Source organism: Perca fluviatilis, chromosome 12, assembly GCF_010015445.1.
Source record: "Perca fluviatilis chromosome 12, GENO_Pfluv_1.0, whole genome shotgun sequence".
Classification (NCBI taxonomy): domain Eukaryota; kingdom Metazoa; phylum Chordata; class Actinopteri; order Perciformes; family Percidae; genus Perca; species Perca fluviatilis.
Genome location: NC_053123.1, coordinates 16,491,952 through 16,517,547, shown reverse-complemented (window position 1 = coordinate 16,517,547; position 25,596 = coordinate 16,491,952). Strand labels below are relative to the sequence as shown.

The following is a 25,596-nucleotide window of genomic DNA, read 5'->3' as shown; positions in this document are numbered from 1 at the left end:
TCCTCACGTAATTAGCAGCCTAGCAAATGAAACGTTATTATGATAATTTTCTTTACCTCAAATTTCTTTTTGGTTTAAATCTTGGACAGTTTCGACACAATCTGCAGTTGCTTTTGTCTCTAAATTATTTATTTTTTTAAAGAAATACTGCTAACAGGGACAGCAGCAGTAAATGATACTGGAGTGTATGAGCTTAAACTGTCATTATCCAGAGCAACTCAGTGGCTACTCTGTGTCCTGCCTTATGGGTAGGATTTCTCCAAAGACCTCGTGCAGTTGGAATTAGCATGGTGCAGTCAAGGGAGTACTGAAGGCTGAATCAATGCATCACTCCTAGTGCCTTGGGTATGGATTTGAGAGGGCATAATGGGACTTTTGGTGCCGATCCTCATATCATATGTCGAACCAGGGTTTTGCAACGCTTCACCAAAGGAAAAGATACCCCGCCCCCACCCTTCAAGGCTGTGTACAGATAGCAGAAAGGGGCTGGAGCATAACCAAAAGTGTTATTTTTTTTAATTAAGTTGTCTGGACAAAATCCCTTTTCCTCTTACCTGTAGGGCTATTTTTCAATTTAGATTGTATTGGTGTGAGTTGCCCAGTGTTGAAGATATCGTAGAGATGTCTGCCTTCTCTCCAATCTAATGGGACGAGATGGCACATTGAGCTTGTTGTGCTCAAAGCGCCCCAAAAATGTATTTGAAAAAAACTAAACAGCAATGTCTCTTTCCAGAAATCATGACCCGATTAGCTACACTTACAGCCTCTCGTGCATGAGAACACTTCCTTCTGCGCGGTGATACAGTTGGAGGGTGTAGTTTGGTAGCTACATGAAACTGCTCAAAAACCAGGTGTGTAGATAATCTTAAGTACCCCAGTCATGAGTTCTGGAAAGAATTATTGCTGTTGAGCTTTTCAAATGTATTTTTCTGGTGCTTAGAGCACCACAAGTCAAATGTGATCTATATTCGAGAGAGCATCTCTATGGCCGATATCTCCAACACAGATAAGAGGAAAAATATGCATTTTTGATTTTGGGGTGAACTGTCCCTTTGTAGCTGTAGATTGATATTTTGGGATTATTTACTGTCTTGCTGAGAGTGAAGACTAAATAACATGTTATATCTTGTTTATTGAATGCGGACAAAAAAACAAATGGTATAAATGACAAATAGTGATTTTCCAGGAGGATGAGGTGATGGAGCCTTTCTTAGCCAGGGCCAGTGACTTTCTGGAGCCTCAATGTAAGGTTGCAAGGCAAGCGGCATAGACTCCAGTTTTTAAAATAAGCTAAATTAAGCTAACCAGCTAATGGCTGTGGCTTCAGTTAGCAGGTAAATAGGCCTATGTGGTGTCGATTTTCTCATTTAACTCTCGGCAAGAAAGCAAATAAAAGTATTTCAATATGTCAAACTTTAATATATTTTGTTACCTCAGAGGAATATGCAATTCTAAAGAAAGCAGTTCACTGCACCAACAGAGAAAGTAGGAAGAAAATAATAAACAAAGGGCAATTCTTGACAGATCTACAGAACAGAAGCAATGTTCAATAACCAATAAAGCTGTCCAACCCTTTAGAATAGGCTATCACGCCACGTTAACAGATGAATGTGTCCCAAATGTAGCCTACAGGCTCTCATACAAAGAAATAGCCTATGCATAGCCTACTACACACCTCAATTAGTGCCAAGCAGTGCAGATAGGCTATAGGCTACAGGGCAGACGAAGGCAATCCTCAGTAGTGCAGACAGTAGGCTACAATTAAAACTACATCAAATAGCCTGTAGCAAAATGTTGTCATGATAGGCTACTTGTGAAGTGCTGCTTATTAAGGTTCTCTTTGAATTTGGCTCCTGCCGCACAGATCATGCGCAGTGTGCAGCGTGCTGCCTTCAGTCAGCGGAGCAGCTGTCCAGGGTTTGGAATTCCAACATGGCAGAGGCTGTGGTCAGTCTTCCCCTCACTAACTTGGAATGGTTTCAAATCGCGAGCAGCCGCGCTTAACCTGAGCGAACCATTCATCTGCGCACTCACCGGATCGATGGCACTATAAAACCCTGACGCTGCCCGGGCACCTACACAGGTAAGTCTATAATCATGTCTATCAGCGATGTTGACAATTAAAAAGAGAAACGGAGTAGCCCTGAACGCGCAAACGCTCGCGGCGAGACCGTGTCGCGCATCACAGATCTGCAGCGCAGTCTGTGGCAGTCAGTCTGCGTTTTCGGAAGCTAGATGACTTTGTCATCGCTTTGGAAAAGACGAAATGCACGCTACGAAGTTTCGGGATTAGACCGAGTTTGCAATGAATGTTTTCCTCTCCGTAGTTTGAGGAGATGGTTTGCCGACATATAGGCTATACGTCTGGAACCAGTCTCTTAACACTTTCCTGCAACGAGAAGTTTTTTTTGCATCTCAGTCTGAATAAAACTTGCCGCGATAACCGCAGGCGGGAGGTTAATAGATGGGTTGTCATTGCGCTCTTAGTGGGACAACTGCTGGCAAGTAATCTATTTTAAAAGTACAGGGAGGGGGGCATCACGCTGGTTTAGCCTCTTCCTCTAATAGGCGGCATGAAGATTGTGTGTTTTATGTCATCTACAGTCTCTCACATGCTTCCTATTCTCTCGTTTTAACTCGCGCAAGAAGTGACAGGCTCCAGTCGTGCCTGTGTGGCTTTCTGCTTTTTTTTTTTTTTGTATTTCACTCGCATGTTCCGTTTCCCTCTGGTTGGCATTGTCCTTAATTACGCGACCTGAATGAATACCCAAGGAAAGAACAAGGGACCGTGCGTTTTTGAAACTTGTGAAATCCGATAGCTGAGGAAAAAGTGCCTGTAATGAGAAGCAACCTTTGGAATTCCTCCTCGTGAAAATTCCGTTTCTGCTGTTTTTCCCCTCTCTTGTTTTTAGGCTTGAAGACATGATCACTAGCACCAGTATTTATGGTATGTTCCTTTTGTAATTATCATTAATGTTATTGTTATTATTTCATATTTGTCATGTTTGAAAAGAGGATGCTATTGCAGTAATGTATTTTTTTCTTTGTGCATGTTTGGTTCATCTTCAAAAGTCTAGCCTACTTAATTTAGTTCATTACAATAAATAAGCATAGTCAAGAGATACGGGCACAAAGCATCTTGTGAACGGTTAAAGAAGTTGCCCACATTTTAATTTGGTTTGGTTTCTGTTACTGACATTATTTATGTGCAGTTAAACTGTTTCTTTCTCATTGCACTGCTTTCATATTTTTGCATGCATAACTATAACAATGTGATAATATTGCCTAAAAGACAATAGATGTGAATTCATCCAGAAGGGTTGCACATTTCCATTAAGATATCAAACCCACTTTTGTGTGTGTGTGTGTGTGTGTGTGTGTGAGTGTGTTTTTGCGTGTGTTTGTGCGTGTGTGTGTGTGTTTGTGTGTGTGTCTGTTTGTTTGTTTGTGGAGAAAGTCTGCTATAGCCCTTAATTAAAATAAATTATAGGAGATATTATCATGGTAGCTTAAAAATGCCATTTATTTTAAAATGTATGACATTGCTTTACAGGATCTCTTGTTAAATATTTAGAAATGCCTGTTGTTTATATAAAGACACAATTATTATCTGCTACCAGTCGCATCACAAATACACTGCATCTTGGGTTCAGTAATTATAAATATAAAGGATAATGGAAAAGTAAATAGCACAACAAAAGCACTTGTAATACAGCAATACGATAATATGTGGCCAATGTTATTATTGTAAAATATAGTAAAACCCTAAGCGATATAAACCCTAAACGATATAAGATTCAGGAAAACTCACAATTCACCTTGTTTTAAGTTTCATTTAGGAAGTTGTCATGCACTTTGTTATTTACTTGTCACACTGTATAATAATTCACTACTGAAACTAAATCAAAATAGCTCACAAATGAGTTGAAAGGCAGTGTCAGAAATCGCTGTTATTCACTTTCCAGTGGAAATGGTTTGTGACAAGCCAGTAAATGGATCTGAGCATGGATACAAAGTCAGGAGGAGTAACAAGTTGTATGCTGTCTTTTTTTGGCCAACACTTTGTCCTAAGTGAACCTTTTCCACCTCCATAGAACAATTTACTTAATTGTGTTCACACATTTCATTTGCATGTTTTCCTTTGAGAGGAAATTAACATCATCAGCAGTGAGCTGAAGTATGTTTTCATTCCTCTTCAAAAAATAACAGCATTGCAGCTTCCGTCACTCAGTGGGAAAATGTACATTACTACCACGTTCATTATGTTTGAGTGTTTGGTTGTAATGTGTTTTTGTAAAGTAGGTATTAAATCAGTTGGTCAGATTTTTTATGTGTTTCATATTTAGACCCCCCCCCCCACTTTCATGTGTGTGGTGGGTATTTTTGTATTACAAAATAACTTTGATTTGAGCTACTCAAATATGAATACTGAGCAGGCAAATAGTTTGGAGCAATTATTAACATTTAAATCTGTATCTACACCTTGCATGAACTCGCATTCTGAATTACCCTGTGCAGCCTGTTTAAATGTACTACTGGAATTTCAATATTAATTGAGAACTTCTACAAAACACAATAATGCATGTGTTTTCATGCTGCAGTATATAAATATATATTAATGGCAGTTATTGTAAATATACAGTTTAAAAGTAGGATTATCTTGAAAAATTATAATGCATCTGCACAGCAAAAACAATCTTCTTGCATTTGTCAAACCACTCTCAGATATTTCATCTTAAATATCACAATTATTAAGTACAACCTGAGGATATTTATCAGAGTTTAAACCCTGGGCTCCAGCAGCGTGTTAGGTGATTCTTCAGGTCCTTACTTAACCTCAGACACCTCCGGTGTGCGTGGAAAGAAGCTGACAGTTCTGTTTATTTCTGATAGGATAGCACTTGTGATAGCAATCTAAGCTGTTGCTGGACGTGAATCTCTGAGCCAAATTTCACGACAGATGCTGACCCTCCTGTTTTCATCCCCCTATTAACTCAGTGTCACACATGTTCACACTTTTAGAAGTAAGTGTAAATAATAACAAGAAGTTGTTTGAAGCAAATAATTACATCCTCCGATTTCCCGGTCCCACAAGGATATAGACATTTATTTGCTATATTTAGTAGTTTTATGCTGACAATGGAATTGGCTACAGTCAGTGCACCCTCTTTGTTTAATGCAGTCAGATAGATGAAAAAAAATCACATTTCCAAAGTAATTTGGAAATTTCTAAATCTTATTACTTATATATTTTTGAAAAGTGCTGCTTTACAAGCTCCTAATTATTTTTTGTGTAGTAACTGCAACTAATATAACATACAGCATATCCTTGATTCATTGTTAGGTTACTTAATGTGTCTATGTGAAGCAATTTAGCTGCTCTAAATGTTCTATCACTAAAATTGACAGCATGACTACCATTATTACAAGGAAGCGGTACACGACAGGACAGACACTTACATACAGTATGTGCACTCATGATGAGAATTAAAGCCAGCTCCTGAATACCTTGATCTGACTCTGTGTAAACACCCCATGGGATGTCTGCAACGCTGCCTGTAAATTGATGAAATATTAATCTTTACAGATGGATCTTTTTGCCAGTAAAGACAAGAAATCCCACTCAGCCACTTGACTATATTTCAATGAGATCAGTGCAGGACTGTCATCTTTAAGCAAATATGATAAGTGGTGTCTTTTCCGTTTTTTCAAATAAAAAGCGAGGGAGTCCCCAATGGAGTAAGACACTAGCAGAAGGGACAAAAAAACTCCAGTCTTTCTTCTAAGACTATTACGTCTTTCTCCCTCTCTGCCGTCTTTCTCTCTGCATCTCCCTCTCTTGTATCCACATCTCTGTCATTTCCCTGATGCCAGCTTTGCTATGTTTTCTTTGTGTGTTTTTCTCTATGCTGACAATTCTTGCAGTGATCTAAGTTGGACTGCATTAGAAAGTGGAGGCAGCTGTCTGTTGCTATACTGAGGGACGTGTTTGCTCTACTGCAGAGATGAAGGACCATGAATCCTTGACATCCTCCCTTTCTCTCCCCTCCTCCTAGTCCTCCTCCTCCTCCTCCTCCTCCTCCTCCTCCTACCATCTCATTTAGACACAGCGACTGTCTGCTCAGACTTGTTTTTTTTTACTCTGAGTGACAGCATATGGCATGGACATTTTCTAAAATGCATGTGCCTACCATTGGCTCCTTGTACTTACCCTTCATATGTCTCCTAGCTACAGGCCTGTCGTGTTCTTTGTTCCTCTAATTCAAACAAAAATACTTACAGTTTAATCCAGTCAAACAGATTCTTGTGGATAGAACAGCATAGGTTGCATATATATATATATATATATATATATATATATATATATATATATATATATATATATATATAAAACCAAGTGGATATTTAGGCCTACTCTGTCACTGCAGTCCACGATATAAATCGCTTCATTCATTTCTATAGTTGTATATATTTTATCATTTTAATGTTTTTATGTGCATGCACATCTTTGTATGAGATTGTGTGTGTGCATGCGCTGTATGTGTATTTGCCTGTCTGTTTCTCTTTGTGCATGTTTTTTTTCTTTCCAAAACCAGATTGCGTTTGCATTGTGCCTCGTTCTGGTTCTATTTCTTTTTTTTTTTTTTTAAGAAATTAATCTTTCACACCTACATCCTATGATGTTTTGTTATGATCCATACCATAATGCACAATGTGCCTACAGAGCTTATGGTTCACTAAATGAATGATTAACAGAAACATGTTCATAAGTCATGTTGTAAGTCTGATTTATTTAGGCCATATATGCCAGGCACATTATTTACATTGTGTATGGCATTTGTTGCTTAGCTCAAACTCCTTGTTCTCCTCATTTCCAACACATTGAAACAGAGGCTTTGTTTCATCTCCTTCACATGAGGTGTGCACTGATAAAGAGACAAGGCAGCTCCGCGCCTGTTGGGGATTGGCTAGAATAGACAATCCCCAGGTGTACTAAACTAGGTTTAGCACTAAGGCTTTTAATCTGGACTTGTAGGAGATTCATGTGCATTCATAGATTTGCCTCTGTAATTATCATACCCCCAGTGTCAGCCAGAGAGATGTTTGCCTAAATCACTGATGTCCTCATTACACTGTTTACATTTTAATTAGAGGTGCTAAATTCTTGATTTTTTTGTGGCCAAATTGGAGGTTTTCCTATCATTAGTTCAGCAAAGATAGACTAAGTTTAGCGTGTTGCCTGTCTGTAGGTCTTGCAGTAGTGTGTGCATCTCACAAAAAAGAGAATTTTCCACAGTTCTTGTGTTGTTAATGTATCCTTCTTTACATCCCGTTAAAATGATTTATAGTGTAGTATTGTGGCTGAGAGCGATATTTGTAGGTTTATGAAAGTCTGAATAGAGTGGCAGTCGACAGCTCGAGATCGATATTCTGAACATGTTATTTATCCATAAGAATAAATGTATATAAATAATATATATATAATGACTGAATCTGCTTCAATATCTTTAAGTTATTGCCTTGTGACAGATTATTTATTGTTACTCTCAGGCAGTGAATATCCAATCCTCATGGACTATGATTAACAAAATCTACAATTCCACGACTTTTGAAAATGGCACTTTAGGCTGTCATTATGTCCCTGAGTACTGTTGCTTATCATTGAATAACCTTGGTGAACAGAGGTGTTTTTTCCTGTCCTTCTTCCAAGGTGTTTTTTTTTTTTCATTTTTCATTGCATGCTGTTGGGGACTTTCGTATTATGAGAGCAGCAAGCCTTTCACAAGAGGATAAGAGAAAACTCAATATTTTGCTGTATTAAAATTCCTCTTGTGCCCTCACAAAACAGTGTCTGACTAATCTGGAAATCGAGGCCGCCATTCTATCTAGACTGAACACCCATACAACAAGAGCATGTTTCACCACACCACATTTGTCAGCTACATTACTGTAAATCAAAGTGTACTTTTTTTTTTATTTAACCTCTCAAATTTCTTGATGCTGACCTGTTCTGAATCAATATAACCACTTAATCATGATAACACCAAGAGGCTGTGATCCCACTGCTTTGATTCCACAAACATGTCGGTCGCTCTAAATTTATAAGAGATAAAATACATATGTAACTGTAAGAACAAAATTAGAATTTGAATACATTTGTCTCACAGAGTAACGCTGTATGTCAACCATTTTATTTTGTCATTGTATGACAATATAATAGTGTTAAAATTCATGTATTGAAATACATGCTTTGAATAAAATTTTATATTTATATTCAAGAGCATGCTAGGATTTGCTTTGAATATAAACGTTAATCTTTTGACAGTTTTTATTGTGCCATTTATCACATCATGCTAATTATCTCAAATTGATATTTGAGACAATTAGACTAAACGATGATCAGACGAGATGTGAGCTATCAGTGGTTTTCGCAAAGTTCGGGTGGCTGACAGGTTGGCATTGTGCCAGGTGCTGGCAGAGGGGGCCTTGAGTGCCTGGGATGGGAGAGGATGAGTTGAGGTCTGCCTGGTGGCGTGGAGAGGAGGAGGGTGAACGGAGGAGAAGGGAAGACGGGATAGAGGGGTGAGTTTACGCTGCCATAGTGGTTTAAGGTATCAGGCTGCGGCAAGGCAGCGGGTGACTGCAGTGACACTGTGATGTGCCCACAGCAGCATGTACAGAAGTGAGGCAGCGCGACTGGATATTTGGGGACAGCCAGTGATATTATGTATTGTTGTTATAGTGTCCAGCTTATTAGGGTGTAAGGTGCTGTGTTAGTTAACTGCATAAACCACAAATTTGAGGTAGCTGTTAGGGATGGAGGTGAACCAGAAATAAATATGAAACAATAAGAAAATGTTACTGGTAGATTAATGCATGTGGGCAATTTAAAGTCTTAAAGCCGTTACTTGTTTTTCTCCCAACAACTTAAGTCTCACATGCATGGTGTAAGTGAATCACTAGAAGTCTAGTTGCCTGCATGGCGTATGGCCTATTTGCCAGTCCCTCTTAGAGTCCACATGGATTTAGATTAATTTAAATCAGAAAAATAAGAGTGCAAAACAAATGAGTCCTCAAGAGTTGAGCATCATCACAGAGCTTTATGAGGGCTGACACTTCTTTTGTGTTCATTATCAGGAAATCACCTCAGGGAGTTGTGTTGACTTTGCATGGTCTAAAATAGCTGTTACAGTGGACTGCCCCACGCTCGCTCGCTCGCTCGCTTCAACTCAAAGTATCTGGGGAGGCAAGGTGGAAATACCAAACGAAGGTTTTGCTGAGAAAAGCTAAACATAGTATAAACTCCCACTTTAGCAAAGGAAATCAAGCCATTTGTCCAGTTGCGCTGTCTAGGATGTGCACTAAACAAAGGCGTGTTGTGTTTTAAAAGGTAGGATTCCAGTATGCAATCTAGTATCTATAAATAATAAGATTTTAGCTGGTTGTTGCCGCAAGCTCAGTTTGGCCACAGATAATTTCTTTCCTAGGGTGATATATAAACTAAAAGTACAGTATATTTTTATTGTTATATTTTGACCCTGATTTAAAGGAAAATGTATTAACATTATGTCATTGTTGGCATTAATAGGCCTGCACACGGTTTATATCAGCATTTCTATATTGTACAGAACAATAGTAGATTCATTTACTTGGAGCGTGATGTTTCTGCAGTCCAAACCCTGACTGCATCGCCTCTCCCACATCTTTAAATGGATCCCACGAGTCTTCAGCTCTGTTGTTTCCATTATTCATTTCTAAACTTCCATGTAGCATGGAGAGGCTAGAGGGGTGAAAAATAATTTTGTGTCTGAAAAAAATTGATGTAGAGCAAAGTCACTGCTTTATGCAAAGTGTGCCATGCCTGGGGAGCATGTGAGCTTGCGTACTGTAGAAGGAGTGAGTGCTTGGGCGAGGGACCGACTGTATGTGTGTGTGCGCCTGCCTGTGTGTGTCTGCGTGTTCCTGTCAGTCTGTCAGTTAGGCCTAATGTGGCTCCCTAGAGGTACCTGGGGGAGACCCATCTAGCACCCAGTCAGCCTCTGCTGGCGGCCAAGTGGTGACAACGGGTTCCCACAGAGAGAGGAAGTGTCATAGTATGTATGTAAACTAGTGACAGATGACTGGAGACATGTGGCCTGTAGACACTGGGCCTGAAAGTAAAGCAGTTTTGCCTCTTCGTCTTCCTTTCTCTCTTCCCACTTGAGACTTCAGAGAGAGGGCATCATGTTCCACAACAGCATGGAATACATTGACAACAAGTCAAAGATATGAATAAAAAGGATGCAAATCATTGTGCAAAGGTTTTGTTTGCCTTTGATAGGCTGTAGCAAATAAGTGAGGAGTTTTTAGTTTGCAGAGCTTCAGGCAGCTTTTCTAGGTCACAGGTCATGTGGGTCAGTGTTACACTCCCTGCAGCCTCACTTCAACCCTCGGTCTGGAAATAGAACATGCAACGTCACCCAGCCAGGAGGGAGGTAGATTCCAGACCTCAGTGGCCATGGGCTGCACATGTGGAATCTGTTCGTGTAGTTGACCCCAAATGTTTGAAACTCAGAATGTTCCCAGTAGGATATTGTTATTTCATGCATACCCAAATGAGCAAGGCTGTACGAATTGCCTTGTACGTACAAAGTGGACCAGTATACTTAGACTCTTCACTATCGGCAATTCATCAAGGGAACTCACACTAGCCAGAGGCAGATTTATTTATCAGTATGCACATTACCCGTAAGAGAGGCAAAAACATAACAAACTGTGGAGTAGTTGTTGTTTTATTGCATATTTAAGACATCAGGCCATTTGCCTACTTTCCTCTTTTAAGCATTTTTTGTAATGGACGGCAAGCTGGCACATGGAAGATAGACATTCAACCAATGTGAAGAATCAAAGCAAGTTCTTTTTAAAGACTCCCTACTATCATAGGCCATGGAGCACTTCAAATATTACTATTTCTGTCACAAAAAGCAGTTAGAAAGCTTTTTTAGCTCAGCTTGCATTTAACATAATGCAATAAGTGTTTTAGATATAAAATGTGAATTGGATGTTGTAGTTGTTATAGTAGCTGGTAGTGGTTTCACACTGTGAAATGGCCATAAATCCAATTTAGGTTTTGCAAAAAGGTTTGCAGAAAGAACAGACAATGAAAAATGGTTTAATAAAACAATAATACACAGAACATGAACATACACCAAAATTGCTTAATATTTCATTCACACTATTGTTTCCTGGAAAGACAGACAATGAGTCAATAACTCCATAGCGTGCAGTGAAAGATCACCAATCAAAAAAAGTTAAATTGAAAGACCCAATACTTCATTTGTAAATTTTGCTACTTGATTTAAGCACTTTTATGCAGCACCTAGAAGATTTAAATTCAAACTGATGCCGTCAAGTTTGACATTTGGAGTTCTTTTAATTTATTTTTATTTTATTTTTTATTGTGGCAAAGTGGTACAAGATTTATGGTAAAAATAACTTTATAATTCTGGCAACATAGCTTGAATGCAAAATTGCAGACATTTTTTTCATCATGGTTACCATAACAGAGACAGAGATGAGCAGTGATTCAAATATTTAGATGTTATAGCATTAAACATTTGTTGCACATCATTATTTGCCAATAACTGTAGAGTACAGTATGATTGCAGTATTGTGCATAGTAACATATGAGCATTTGTGAGTTGTGATAGTGAACACCTGACCTTTTCCCAAATAGTGATCATTTGAGAGAAAGCTTCATGTCCAAGCGACACCTCCTGGCCCCGCTTTCTATCCAGGGAAGTAAAATCTATCAGCGCTGATGAGTTTGTGCTCCATCAAATATATCCGTGCCAAACCGTTTATTGTGAGCTCCAATACTGCTATTGTGCTATTCTCTAGTCCATGTGGTGCAAAGAGCCAAATCACATGTGAGCAATGGGTGACCCTAGGTTGTGTATATTGATGAGTGGGATTTGTTTCTTAATAGAATTGTGTCTAATTAATTTGCTTTTAATTGGTTGAACTCTGTACATGCAAATGCAGCACAATGTAGAACAATCATTTCTTTAAACTGCGTATTGAGGTCGACTTAATGAAATGTGGGAAACACGTGTTGTGTCTGTTTATTTTAATTTCTGTTTTGTGTTGTGAAATTCACTTCTTCCCAACTTACCTGAGGAATGGATTTACAACACCAGAAAGGTGTTAGTTAAACAAAGAGAATGCAGAAATATTTGAAGTACCTACCTCTCAATTTCTATTAATTAACCCATTTGTTTTTCCCAATTTCTTTGTGCCGCATGTTAACCTTTTTCTTTCCTTTATTTCATAATCTATTAAGGAATCATTTGTATTGCAAAGCCCTTCTTGCTTTCTTGTCTCATTTCTGTCAAATCACTGAAGTCTCTGAATACTGACACTATCTCATCCACTTGCCTCTGCCATTTATACAAATCACACTACTGAAACAAACACAGTGTTGCCCTGTTACAACATGCATACTGATATATTGTGTAATAGTTTAAGATATAGTTATGCAAAAGAGAAATATTTGTAAACTAGAAGGACATTCAGAGAGTGCAGATCTCTGCCAAGGCATGCCCTATCTCACAATGTTAATGCAGTGTGAATTTTCCCAGTTGGGAACTCATCCGACACCACATGAATGCAGCACAAAACCCCTATATTGCAATGTTAACCAAAGTGAAATATAATTTGTGTATCCGCCCCTAAATTCAAGTCTGCTCCGAATGTAAAGGTTTCTTACTTGGCGATGCCCCGCCCTTCCACCAAGTTTCATGAAAAGCGGGAGAGTAGTTTTTCCATAATCCTGCTGACAGATAAAAAAAAAAAAACATCAAATAGACAAACCGAACTGGAAACATAACCTCCTTGGCGGATGTAGTATTTCATATTTTGTTATGTTTAAGTTACAGTGTAGAAGTGTTTCATTTTGGCTAAAAAAGAAGAAAAAAAACATAAAACTACAGTTGTATTAAAGCATGTTTCACTGAAATGCTTATCCTATATAGCTTGAATTGCCATTTTCAAGAAATAGATGGAGCCAGATAACAGTTACAATGATACAAATTACATAAACAAAATATGGAATATTATGGATTTTTTTTTAAACCATTTATAGGTCCCATAAATTAATGTCTGTTATTTATTTAAGCATTATTCTGCTATTACATATGAAAAATACATGCAAAAATGCATTTCCACATATTTGTTATAATAAAGCCACACCCTCAATGTCATGTAAATTGGATATAAAAATATATGAAATAAAAAATAATGAAATGAGATCATAGAGCCACCCCATTTCATAATATAACACCTGGAAGTTTGGCAACAGTATCAGGAGTTTAGCTATTAGGTTGGAAAAGGATGTTTTGTCTTAGTTTAACTTTTTAAATAAATCTCCCACCAAATCCCAGCATTTTTTTCACCTTTTCATATTGAAACATATTTAACCACAGAGGAATGAAGTGTATTTCATGGTAACTCTATGTGATAACATTCTTTGCAGCAACTTCTGGCACAACTTGTCACAATTATCACAATAATGAGAACATACTGTACACTGTACACATTGAAAGGAAACACTGAAGCTTCACTCAGTATCTCTGGCTATTAGTCAGTAGGTGATTTACTCTCCACATAATACCGAATAAGTTTTGAGTTAATTCTAGTTGTGTGTTTTTAATTATTACATTCTTAAATTATTGCTGAATGCTGGAGCGTACTTTTTTCTCATTATAAAGGCCTTCTGCCCCATCACAAACTCATGTTGTGTAGACAGATTTTGTTCAAAATCAAAGATATGTATATCTAAATTATACAACAGAATGGATATAAAATGCTGTACAAAACATCTAAAATTAAACATTAGAAAACATGAGCATCACAACTGCGAACGAGCAGGTACATAATATTTTATGAATGTGTTATTCTCATTTCAATCCTGTCTCCTAAAAACAATAACGTTCCCATACCACTAAAATGCATTCGCAATTATGTTTTGAGGGAAATTTATTTTTTCCCCGTCCTTGTACTGTCGCAGTTTTTAAACGCGTAATTAATGTTGTGAATTGTTGAAATAAAATCCTATCTAGACTTTAAAAGAAGCATATTTGTGATTGGTCAAAAACTTAATCTGGGACAAAATACGTTTCCCTCCAAACGTAATTGAGAATGCAGTTTAGTTGTATGGGAATGTAATTTTTAGGAGACAGGGCTTTCATTTCTTAAAAACTACTTCAAGGAAATGTTAAAATCATTCAAAGACTTATTTTTTATTTTATGATTGCAATATTTTTGTCACATACATATTATAGTAATATTAAATTCCTTGTAAAACCAAACTTACTTTTAAGAGTAAATGATGTAATTCAGCTTCATGGTACTGTACTGACCATGCCACCTTAGCTCTCACAAGCCATTGTTTGCCAGTGGGCGAACCAATCTCCTAGACAGCTCTTTCCTTGTAAAAGTTCCCCTTTATGGTTTCACTACTGCACTTCAGTAACTTTATTACAGTATAGCTGAGAGATTTCTATTTCATATTGACCTAAGATTGCTTCAGTTGTCTCATTTCACCTTTTGTCTGGCCTTTGTTGGAGAAGTGACCTTCTTTGAGACTTGCAGTCGATACTGCAGAATGCTTCAGAATGCTTCGACAAAAACCTGGCAGTGGTTACAGGCAAACATCCTTTTTCTGTTCACTTGGGTATTTTCAATTATAGTTCAGTTTAAACTTTGAATCAGTTTAATTTGTAGGACACAATGAATAGAACAACAGATGGCCCTGGCTTTCCTTGTGAATGCAAAAACAGATTTCGCTTTGGAACTCCACAAGTGCTCTGCATTAATTTCTGTACAACTGTGGAATGATTTTAGGCTAATTCAAACAAATTAGACCTTTCCAATAGTTTTCTTCAGTTGGACATCATTTAGATCCTGCTGGTTTCTGTGTGATGGTTCTGTCAAAGAATAGTATTTTTTATTGCATATATTGTTAATTGTATTATTGTTTACCATCTGATCAAAGCACATACAGTGTGTGCTGTCTATTTGTATTGTATATAAATGCTTACATTGGCGTATATCAACCGGCAGTTCTTTGTTAGCTTCTGACTAAACAACAGCAGTTTCTCTGTGAAATGTTGAAGTAATACCACTGGCTGTGTAGCTAACTACAAAACATACACTTTTTCAATCTGATTTGTATGTCAAGATCACACTGTGAAGAATGAGATTTTTTTTTGACAATGCAATTTCCTTCCTGTCTTAACCAGGTTAACATGGCTGTAAAGTCTAATAGTTGGAAGTGTAATCACAGTTGTGAATCGGACCAGTGAACAAAGTAATCTGTTAATTTCCAATGGGGCTCGGCCTGTTGGTTTGTAGCTCAGATGACTGGCTCTTTGTGCCATTAAACCGCTGCCTCACAGTAGAAGTCAAGATGTGCTAAATGTGATAAGAAATCCCAAAAATCCTCATTCTTTTCTTGTTTTTCGTTTTCTTTTACCCCACCGGCCTGTGCCTCTATGATTGGAGTCTTCCTTGGGGTAACAGGACTTGGGGGAATGAAGATGTTAGTGAGTAGCTTTTGGTCAATGAGCCTCATGTAGCAAGGTCACAATCTGCCTCTCTTCTCTTTTGAAGTGTGTAAGTGATCCCTTGAGAGGCAGAGTAGCCAAGTTCACAGAGGCTCGCAAAAACCACTGCCTCTACTGTACGTGTTTAACCATGTGCTTGAATTCAACTAACAAGCTATTTGAGTATTCATCAGCATTATGCACTACAGAACACAATGAAGCCTGTCTCCTATAATTGTCTTACTTTTATTCAGTGTACAAGTTCCACTTGTGAGTGGAGAGCTGTTAGTTTAGCATGTGTGTGAATTTAGCTATACTTAGGGTAGTAATAGAAGATGTAGCCTCGGGAGCTTCTTGGCCCGAAGAGTCGGTTTATTCGAGAGTCAGATGGTTTAATTAGCATCACTGAGAGAGAGGAATCATCAACTTCACAATTTATGGTAGTACAATGAAAAATAAAGAGAAAGACATGTTCCCCTCAAACCAATAGAGTTTACCATTAGCTCAGCCCAAAAACCCATGGTACTTGAGAATATCCAGTATACAGTATGTAACAAAAAATGCATTATGATATGAAATTGACGATTTCAACATCTGTGTACATTCACTGAGAATCCCTGTGAAGTTTGCCATGTGTATGGCAAGAACAGAAGTTGGCTTATTCAACCATATTCCTGCTATCAATCAATAAGATGATATTATGTGGTGTAAGCTGGCCAACAGATGAAATAGAAAAAGAAATTATGGTAACACTATTCTGAAGGGGTGTGCATAATACTGACATGACACTGTCATAACCATGACATGACAAATGTCACGAACAAGGCCAATACTCCATCACTCAACACGTTTCCATATTCTGTTTATGTCATTTAACACTTCAGCAGAGGTGTTCATTTCCAAATAGGCTTACGGGCTTGACGGTTAACGTTGAAGCAGGGATTTGATTCGCGAGGGTATTTGGCCGACGGTAATGTTATTAGTGTTATAAGTTAGCAGCACACTTAAACAACCGGACCGAGGCTGAGTCGGAGGAAATCTGCTCTTTGCCCGGTCAGCAGCTCCAAGATAGTTTGGCATTGCCAGAGCACTGCGGAGGAAGCTCCGAGATTAAGTTATGTTCTGCGTTCTGTTTAGAAGTGGTGAATTTACAGCTCACAGAAACTTAATACGATATGGTATCTGTCTTTTGTTTGCAATCTAGTGTCGCAAAATGCCTTTTTATTGAGTTTCCTCTTAGCGAAATGCTCTGAGTGAATTTAAGCTGGGCTTTTATTGTGAAGGGTAGACAGAGCCAACGTTATGGTAGCGCCTTTTTTTCTCTCAACCTTTTTCAACACAACAGTTGCAGTGTTCCTGTAGCTATCCACTCGTGCTCCAGGAAAGTGAAGAAAAGTTTGGTTGGTATATCCAGCAATCATGTAACGTTGGAAGCAGCAAAAAGTGATCGACAGTCAAAGTCAGTGAACCTCCCCCTGCTGCTATACAGAGCATCATCAACAGCCTTTTTTTTCGTACATTTTTTTCCCTTAATCTTTATTGTGTGGTTGTTTAGATTAATTCATAGTTTATTGATATCCAATATCCAATGCTGTTCAAACTGCTCCAAATCCCAAACCCCAAGTTCATTGGGTACCCAGGAAACCAAGTGTGAAGTAGATTGGATGAACACATCATGAGATATTTCAAAGATAGATGCACACACACATAAATATACATACAGATTTATTAGAGAGATTTCAGTAGCAGGATGGTGTATGTAGGACTGACTCGAAATAAACTACAGTGCCCATGTTCATGGTAATTAAGGAACACGTCAAGATCAACTTCAGGACTTTGTGCTCGCCTGCTCTCGTCCTCACTCCACAGTATCGTTTTTTATCATCACTTTGATTACCAAAACATTTACACAGTACACACTCATATGTTTCACAATACCTCTAAAGGCAGACTACTTTAACAGTGATTTAAAATCCAAAGTGGGCATTTTTACTGCTGTAAGAATAAATGTACTGTAGCTGCAGATAAAACAGGTATTATGATGCTTTATACTTTTATTCTGAGGTGAAACCATGTGGCATTGGATCGTCTTCCTGGCAGTATGGCATACAGTTTTGTTGCAGCTATATAGAGAGGGATCCTTCTCAATTCTCATTTAATGAATCGGGATGCTGTCAACACTAGTCCAAACACACCTATTGTTGGGCTGTCCCTAGGGCTTGGCAATATGGCAAAAAAAGTGATCCCATTATATTTTCCGTTTTTGATCGATATCGAGGAAAATTACTGTAGTTGGTGACATTTCTAATTGAATGTAAAGTATGAAAACAGGCTATCAGAGGTGGTTGATTTTTAATGACTAATTAAATCTAGAATATAACTTGAATGCAGGCTCAGTAATGGTGATCAGAAGTAGTGATTGTTGTGATAACTATTCAGACTGTTCAGTAGTAGGGAATTACACCAGACATTTTACAATAAGAGATATTCGTTGATGATGCTCAATATCGCTTATTGTACTTTGATCTCTGGCCTGCTTAAAAGCGTGTGTAGATTAGAGGTGTTGCCTCCAGATGCTGCCCCCTTCATCAGACAAAGTTTACAGATTGCCTCATTAATGTTATGTGAACACAGCCTCCCTCTTTCATTCCTTCAACCAGCTTCTTGAAAAGGTTGACGTTGCAATATTTGCGCATATCCAAAAACCTCTCTGATAATGTTTAAAAGTAGCTGTGTTTCTCCTTCTTTTCTTGTGAGAAACTGTTTGCTGGTTGGTTTGTGTACAACAACCATAGCAACGCACAGAGCTGACCATAAGCCGTAAAACAGTCAAGAGGTTGTAAACTGGTCGTAAACTGCAGTAAAAACCCAGATTGAGACGCATATTCCGAATACACTGTATACATGTCAAAAGAATGCCTCTAAAACCCGAATAATACCAGAATATCCCACATCTTAATCGGAAAATGCTATATTCCAAAAATGGCCTCATTCAGAATATCCACACGGAATATGCTGTTTTCACAACTTGTATCAAATTCGGGAATATTGTCATATTCAGAATAATAGTGGAATATTGGTGTGCATGTAAACGTACTCAGTATTTCAGACATTTAGGATAGCAGCTTTAAATGACCAACCTGTGTTTAGTAAATTGAAGTGATTTCAGTTCTGTCACAATGGACTGTCTAACTCACTTTGCTTCCTGTACGATCATGATCACAAAGAGGGGTCCTGTCACAGGAAGTTAAATCAACATACTGTATGTGCATGCTTGCACAGTCATTTTCCACCTGTTGTATTCAGATTGGTATAGAATCCACTGGGATTGGTGGACTTTTATAGCGTTGAGACATGTAGTAATTTTCTGCCATGGGTTGTCAGACTGTGAAATGTATAGCCAGTAGCCCTGGAAAAGACAGTGACTGAAGGCATATCTTTTCTAAATGAGGGGTTAAATGGCACCCTGCCGTCTAAAGATTGGAATTACTGCCACATGGAGCTCTAAAATGAGTTTAAATAGTCTTAACTTGATATGTGAGATGAATGAGACTCTGTAGCCATACCGATTACCATTTCACATTGTGTTAGAATGTTTTGCCCCACCCCTACTTAGAATATCTCCAGTCAATTTGAATATGAATATGAGCTTGTTTTTATTTATAAACGTAATTACTGTCTGTCTGCAATATTTGCGCACTTGTCAAGTAGAGTGGTCTGTGTGTGCAGAATAAAAGCAAAAGCTCCAATAATTATGTTTACGTCCGGCGATGAAAATCCCAGGGTTGTAATGATCAGTAATTATAAATACTTTTCAGCATGTCTACTGCCTCAACTGGGACTATTGTGTGGTTTGAAGTGCTGAGTTTGTGCAGCTTAATTATGACATTGTACATGACTAAATGTACTAGTCTGCTTCAGCTCTGCAAAACACTTCCAGTGCATAATCACGCTCAAGTCTGACTTTAAAGAGCTCATTACAGTTAGTTTTCTAAAGAGCGGCTTATTAAACACAGTTACCTAATAAGCATCTTTGGTGGTGCAAATTGGTAAAAATGGTAATGAGTCTGATTAGGCCACGTTTCAATTACGACAGTTTTCACTTCCCTCCCCCTCTCCCTCAACCCTCCCACCTTCCCCTCCCCCAAACCAAAAAAGACGAAGGAAAGTCCAGCTCTATATGCTTGGAAATCCTCCTGGAAGGCATTTTGCTCTCTCTCTCTCTCTCTCTCTCTCTCTCTCTCTCTCTCTCTCTCTCTCTATCTATCTCTCTCTCTCTTTCTCTTCTCTCTCTGTGTGTCTCACACTCACGCACACACAGAAAGAGGAAAAGAAAACCGCTCTGCCACCTCTGTGCTTCCTTTCAGCAGCACAGTAATGAATAGAGAGTTGTGCAAGCGGCAGTCCAATTTACGCACTGGGAAATTGGATGGACAGAGTGGAGGCCCACTCTTGTTTGCTTAAAAACAGCCTAGGCTACCAGATTAATAGTTCCCAAAAAGGTCAGCATCTCTGTTTCATCGACGATGACCACTCAACCAGAAATGAAACACCGTAGCTTAGCATAAAGCCACGGCACTACGATTCAAATGCCTTCACCTGGTCTTCTTCAATGAGTGTGAGATCATCTTATGTATATGATAAATAACATAAATTCTCACTTTTAATACCAGTGATGATTCTACAGAAGTTTGTGCTGTTAAGACAAATATGTTTTCTCATTCAGCACTCAATTCAGCAGGGTGATAATTTAAATATGAGTACACACCAAAGAATTATTTTATTATATATTACCATTGTCTTAAATTTACGATAGGGGATTGTTCAGATCTATGAATTGACAAACACAGTAGTCCAACAAAGGCTGTATTTGTTGGTGGCTGATCAGTGGAATTTGAGCTGCAGCCCCGAGGCTATCTGAAAACATTCCGCTAATGGAGCGCTCTGTAATTATACCATTTCAATGAAAGACAAAGGAACCTGTGGATGTTGTATTTGAATTTCCAGGCAGGTGGAATAAAGGACAACCGTTTTACCGTAATGCCAAAGTACCAGATCCTTATGCTAATGCACTGCTTGTGTGTACATGTGGGTGCACTTGTGTCTATTTATGCGTTAGTGTTCATGTGCATATTTGTGTGTGAGTGCATTTACTATCTACTCCAAACCTTTGTCTAAACCAAACTATTTAAAGCCTGATTCCTGTTCAAATAGTTTGCTTCAATAATATCTTATTAAGAGAAAACTGGTTGATGCACTGAATCATTTTACACACAACAATGTTTTGCTATAGTATGTAATACTACAACTTCTTTTTTTTTATTTAACATGGATAAAAAATGTGTATCTCTCTGTGTAGGTTCCTTTGTTAATATAAAGGACTTTTTTAGCCTGTAATATAGAAAATCCCTTTGATTTGAGTTACTTTCTATTCTGTTTTTAGCAGTGGGCAGTAGACAATCATCTTGGATGGTTTCCATTTTATAAAATACCTGTTTAAAGATCTGAAGTACACTTTGAGAGTAGCACTCCTTTGATTGTCCAAAGTGGCACACTGTTAAGAGAGGATCAACAGTAATAGAAGAATCTCACTCAATAGGCTGTGCGCAATTTTGTCATTGACAAAATGTGCCTTGAGTGTAAATTAACTCTACTGAAGGATTTTAACAGATATTTATATTTATCCAGATACTTACACTGCGCTTTCAGTAAATGCTGTGAATGACTGAGAGTTTTTGGTAGACAATGCAGCGCTAGTTGCTCTTGCCCTAATACTGTTTTGTATGTTTTGATGGGAATATTTTTCCAGCATTAATGTGGACATTTTTTTTCAATTCAACACTTTGTTTAACAGGTATTTTAATGCAGTAATAACAAGAGGAACAGGCTGCGCTGGGGAAGAAAATTCCACTTAAAAGTCAAACTTTTGCTTTGCACCCACCTACAAACCTAACATAACAGCTGACTGTAGTGGATGACTAATACTTAAATGGATATAGATGCATATGGATCTAAAGCAGTAGTTCGTGAGACTTCTGCTATTCTCAAAGTTGTCATTCATTTATTTTATTCAGTCCATACACATTTCAAGTAAAAAAGGTTTAGTTCTAAATAAAATACATTTAGTTATTTTTGTAATTGTAGTTATCTTTGCCACTGTTCCCCGATAATACAATTTGTTGTTATATTCTATTTTCTGTAGGTTTCTGTTCCTTCCTGGGTTTTTGCCTCAGGCTTTTTTCTTTCTTAATCATTAGCTTGGATGGTTGACAACCATGTGACTAAAACCTTGTAAATTAACACAATTACTGCAGCATCATCCTGCTAATTAGCTCCTGGTGTCTAGTGTGGTGGGTGGGCAAATAGCTGGAAGGGAGTCAGAAGGGAATCTGCAGACAAACGCTGCATTTGTAATCTGTCTCTGGACAGTGGCTGTTTGTTGCCTAAATCCTGTGATATGGACTTAACCTACTGAAGTATAAAGTATAGCACTGCAGAGCCTGATTAGCAAAAGCATGGACCATTGTAGCAGGGAGTTTGGTTAAATGTGTCTCCTCTCATATCCTCTTGTAGCTTTTAGTCAGATTAGTGTTGATGTAAGATGTGTGAGGATCTGCACATTAGCTCTTAATTGTTTTGAGCTGTAACTTCAATAATCTACATTATTTGGGGCTATAGTCTCTGGTAATCCCAAACAGATTAAAAAGATGACAGCATGTGTAAAAACTTTTATTTGCAGATTGACTTTAGGATTTGACTTGATTTTGTATGTCATTCAAACCCTCAAGGCCATGTCCAGAGGCTGAGAGATGCTGCAGAGAAAAAGACAAGTGAAGCATGTTTTTTTTTTCCTTCCTTCACTCTGGACTAGGAAGCAGTTGGCAGACTGGATGTGGATGTAATTCATGCTGGGCTGAGGGGTTTGTGTGATGAAAGCAACAGAGCGCTGCCAGGGAAGATTGCTTTGCTGCTCTCCTCCAAACAGATTTGAAACTGTCTCAGATGAGAGTTGGATTATAGACTGACCCGCAATGTCTGTGTCATTCTGCTCTGTGTTGGGTGGATTATACCATGCTAACCAGGTGTTGAGTCATATATCCTCATACTGACCGTGATGTGTGTTCTATTAATGGTGTCTGTTTGTCAAATGGAAGACTTTTGGGCATTAGGTGCAAGTTTAACTTTAAACATTTTCTGGAAGATAATGCCTTTTTTTCCTCCTAATTATGTCAGAATAGCCTCATGCTTTTTCTTTGTAATTTCCCACCTTTTTCCACCCAAAGAATTGAAAGCAATTTATTCATTATGGACTTTTTCACGGTGTTTGACTTACACTATTGACTATTATGATTAGAACATGTTAGAATATTTAATATGATTATTAACCATGATGTAATGCTTACTTTGACATATTTCTTCCTTATGGGGAATATCTAGGTCTAAAGATGCAGTGGACCCCAGAGCACACACAATGGGCAGAACAACACTTTGACATCTCATCCACTACCCGCTCGCCAGCACACAAAGTGGAGGCCTACCGGGGGCACTTACAGCGAACATACCAGTATGCATGGGCAAACGATGACATCTCTGCGCTGACTGCCTCCAATCTGCTTAAGAAATATGCAGAAAAGTACTCTGGGATCCTAGAGGGCCCAAATGAGAGAGCCCTGCTGTGTTCCTACTCTGATAGCACCACTGGACTCATGAATGGACGAAAGTCAGAGAATGAGTCCTGGCAGGAGGGGATTTACCCAATGAACTGTGTTCCAGATGTTATATCTGTGAGCAAAGCTGGAATGACAGCTGCCCTACCCCCTACAGATGTGTCGGCTAGCATAGGCAGCTCCCCAGAGGTTGCCAGCAGCTTGTCTGAGCCTAGCTATTCCAGCAGTAACTGTGGAAGCCACACAGCCACTACGCTCCACTCGGGCCTCCCCTCTCAGGAATATACTGCCAGCTACAATGGCTCCTACCTGCATTCTAGCTACAGCAGCCAGAGTACCCCAGCCCTCCCCTCCCCACACCCCTCTCCTTTGCACAGTGCTGGGCTTTTACAACCACCACCCCCACCTCCTCCCCCTACCTTAGTGCCGAGCTACAATGCCGGGTCTCCAAACCTTCCCAACTACAATTATCCTCCAACAGGGTATCCTTCTCAGAATGCTGTTGGCCCTGGTTATAGCCCTGGGGGAGCACCCCCTCCTTCTGCTTATCTGCCGTCCGGTATTGCAGCTCCTACACCAATCCCTCCTTCCACACTGCCCGGCTACACCTACCAGTCCCATAACCATACACCAATTGCACCAACACCTTTGAATGGCAGCACATCCAACTCATTAAAACGAAAAGCTTTCTACATGAGTGGACATGGAGATATGGACTCTAGCTATGGTAATTTCACCTACAACCAACAGCGCTCTTCTCAGAGCCCAATGTACAGAATAACGGACAGTGTCTCAGACTCAAACAGGGGCAATGGCTTTGACAGAAATGCTGAGGCGTCGTCTTTATCGTTTAAGCCAACTAAACAGCCAATGTCTTCTGATCAACACAGAAAATTTATAATACACTCTGGCAGAGCACTGACTCCTCCATCCTATGGATCGACCAAAAGCTCTGTGGGTGATCTCAGAACTGGTGAGCCCTACAGCAAGTTTGGATCTTCAATCATGAGCGAGCGAACTGAAGAGCACAGACAGCACCTCTCTCACTCCCTTACAGGGCCTGACATTGGTACAGCTACCTCGTCCATCCATGCTGCGGAGGAACAACTGAAGAACAGTGACTCCAACCTGGTGGAGATGGTGACCACAGAAATCCTTCAGCAGGGCCCTCCAGTGGACTGGAGCGACATCGCGGGTCTGGATATGGCCAAAGCAGCCATCAAAGAGGAGATACTATGGCCCATTTTAAGGCCAGATATGTTTAGTGGACTTGCCACATTACCTCGGAGCCTCCTTTTATTTGGACCTCAGGGAACTGGTAGAACGCTGCTGGCCCAGAGCATGGCCAGCCAACTGGGGGCTGCCTTCTTGCGACTCAGCAGCTCAGCTCTGGTGACCAAGTGGCTAGGGGAAGGGGACAAGATCATCCAAGCTTCTTTCTTGGTGGCCCGGTGTCGCCAGCCAGCAGTGGTGTTCATCAGAGAGGTTGATCTGCTGCTGTCAGCCCAGCTCAGTGAGGAGAGTCCAGTGAATCGCCTCAAGGCTGAGCTCCTCATGCAGCTTGACAGTATTCTGACCTCTGCTGAGGACCATGTCCTCGTGGTCTGCTCCACCAATAAGCCTGAAGAGATCCCGGAGTCCCTACGGAGGTACTTTGCCAAGCGACTGCTCATCCCGTTGCCTGATGGGACAGCACGACACCAGATAATCAGCCAACTGCTCTCACAGCACAACTACTGTCTTAGTGACAAAGAAATGTCACTACTGGTTCAGAGGACAGAGGGCTTTTCTGGACTGGACGTGGCTCAGCTGTGTCAAGAGGCTGTGGTAGGTCCTCTCCATGGCATTCCTGGAGCTGACCTGTCAACCCTCCACCCCACTCAGATGAGACCGGTCTCCTACGAAGACTTTGACAATGTGTTTTGCAAATCCCCAATTTTTTTTAAAAAAATTTTTTTTTTTTTAAAAAAAACCCACATTTTTTTTTTTCTCAGTAGTTGAATACTTCCCTGTTGACTACCCCCCCCCCGGCCCAATCAGTGTTTGGCTTTCAGTGAACAAGAAAAATAAACAGTATTGACATGAACATAATATATACAGCAAAGGGATTGTGCTTGAAGGCTTTAGACAGAAAATGACATCATCCACCATTGGTAAAAGTTGATTAAATGCTTTATGTGGCTGACGCCATGTGCTCACTAAAACTCAAACGACTTGGAAGAAGATGCCCCCTGTTTTTGTATATACATATATATACATAAATATATATACATACTATTCTGCTGATCTTGAGATTTAGTTGCTATCAAGTGCCTGAGGTGGTGCTGTTTAAGTTTTCTTTTTCT

The 25,596-nt window shown here is 39.3% G+C and overlaps 1 protein-coding gene across 1 annotated transcript; it reads left to right on the top strand.

Annotated features, from left to right (window-relative positions):
• Positions 1-1,923: 1,923 nt before the first annotated feature.
• On the top strand, positions 1,924-25,186 carry fign (fidgetin; the record flags this gene model as incomplete). Its single annotated transcript, XM_039818296.1, has 3 exons — positions 1,924-2,083; positions 2,913-2,947; positions 23,022-25,186. Coding segments are annotated over exons 2-3 (2,190 nt in total), but the record flags the coding sequence as incomplete, so codon positions are not given.
• Between the last annotated feature and the right edge of the window lie 410 nt (positions 25,187-25,596).